The sequence below is a fragment of the Physella acuta genome, unplaced genomic scaffold (genome assembly GCF_028476545.2).
Source record: "Physella acuta isolate Inbredline_101_S28 unplaced genomic scaffold, ASM2847654v3 ptg000271l, whole genome shotgun sequence".
Lineage (NCBI taxonomy): Eukaryota > Metazoa > Mollusca > Gastropoda > Physidae > Physella > Physella acuta.
In genome coordinates this window covers 252,882-254,739 of record NW_026731790.1, presented here as the reverse complement: position 1 = coordinate 254,739, position 1,858 = coordinate 252,882, and the positions used below count along the sequence as shown (strand labels likewise).

Here is a 1,858-nt window from a genome sequence, read left to right as displayed (position 1 = left end):
AACCAATATTTTTTTTCCAGGGAAACAACCACGATTTGTGTCCAGTTAAACAACTTAGATTTTTTTTTCAAGGGAAACAACCAAAATTTTTTTTACTCGGAAACAACCAATATTTTTTTCCAGGGAAACAACCACGATTTGTGTCCAGTTAAACAACTTAGATTTTTTTTTCAAGGGAAACAACCAAGATTTTTTTTACTGGGAAACAACCAATATTTTTTTTCCAGGGAAACAACCACGATTTGTGTCCAGTTAAACAACTTAGATTTTTTTCAAGGGAAACAACCAAGATTTTTTTTTTCAGGGTGACCACCAAGTTTGTTTTCCAAGGAAATCAACAACGTTTTTTTCCTATAGGACTATCGGAATTTTCCCCGGTAGACCGGTGGGTATTTCACCCGTGCTATATGGTTTAATCACGTTTTATGACAAAAATACACAACTTCAATAAAACAGAGAATTTGTAAACATGTCTTCTATATTTTTATTTAATTTAAATGACACTGCATCTAAAAAAAATAAGGATACATATATAATTTAAGATTTATATTTAAAAATCGCAATTTTAACAATATATGAATGTTCTGTTTTATTTCTCCTCTTTTATTTTTTTTTATTATTTATTGAGATAACAATACTATACTACGCTAATCTGTTCTAACTTAAGGTGAAATATTGCCTCATTTAATAATAGTTTTACATATTTCCACTCTCTGATGTTTAAAGTGAGCTTTATATTTATTTATTTGCAGTGTCAGAAAAAACAAACAAATCGGATGCGTTACGCTTCAGCGAACTTGCAGCAACGTAGCTTGACCAGACAGCTCAAGTCATTGCATCTACCCCGATATATGCCGACAACATACGTCTCATCAGGGCACTTGCACCATCCGGCTTTCTTAATACAGGAACTTATGTCAACATCCGAACATTCGCCGTAGCTGTCGGGGTGATCTCCCGCTTTAATACACCGACCTTCTTCAATATCGCTCAGCTCGTTGTTGGCCAGAGTTCTGTAGAGTCCGGCCAGGAAATGCCCAGGTTGACAGGTAGCCCAGGTGTTAGGTTTGTTTAATACGCTCCACCAGTTAGCCACGACATAGTCGACGCTAAGTTTCCACTGAGCCGGTTTTGAGCAGCATTCAACTGTGTCAAGTTTCCGGAGACCATCGCCCACCGCGTCGGCGTCTCTTCGGTAAAACCCGGAAATGACGTCACCGGGTCGCTTGCACTCAGACAGACCTTGGAAATCAAAGCTGGCACTCCAGTCTTCTTCTCGGCAATCAGAGTACACACCGACCGCACACACCAAGAAAACTAGTGCTTTAACTTGAGAGTAGGACAACATTTTCTGGAATAATAAATTTGTATTAACCCAACATTTATTTACAGTATGGCTGAGTTGTAGAGCGTTAGACTGCTAACCCGAAAATCTCGAGTTCGAACCCGGGTTCAAGTCAGTAGAACGCCCCTGAGTTCACCAAGCTATGACGGTACCTAACTCACGCTAGTGAGAGTGAAGTTATAGTTACAAAACAGCATTTAACTGCTAGATTTTTTTTCAAATTAGCGAAAATGAAGTTAAAATTTTTTCACATAAAGTTAAGTTTTTAATTGTCTTAAATCATAAAATGGACGCTTTAAATCAAATTAACAACTTCTTTTAATAACTCGCTCATCTTCTTTGAACAAGTTAAGTTAAAAAAAAAATCACACCTACTTAAAATGTGTTAATTTTCCAAAATCTTATATCAGTAACGTTTTAAACTAAATTAACACTTTTTTTAACAACTCACACATTAAGTTAGACTAGTTCGCAAAACAACACATAAGTTACCTGAAATTTCTTTCGAACAAA

The 1,858-nt window shown here is 36.2% G+C and overlaps 1 protein-coding gene across 1 annotated transcript; it reads right to left on the bottom strand.

The window, feature by feature from the left end:
- Positions 1-511: 511 nt before the first annotated feature.
- LOC131939258 (uncharacterized) lies at positions 512-1,858 on the bottom strand. Its single transcript, XM_059297463.1, has 2 exons — positions 1,838-1,858; positions 512-1,351 (listed from the first exon to the last, which is right to left on the bottom strand). Exon 2 carries the CDS (start codon positions 1,346-1,348, stop codon positions 782-784), a length of 567 nt encoding a protein of 188 aa, XP_059153446.1. The 5' UTR covers positions 1,349-1,351; positions 1,838-1,858; the 3' UTR covers positions 512-781.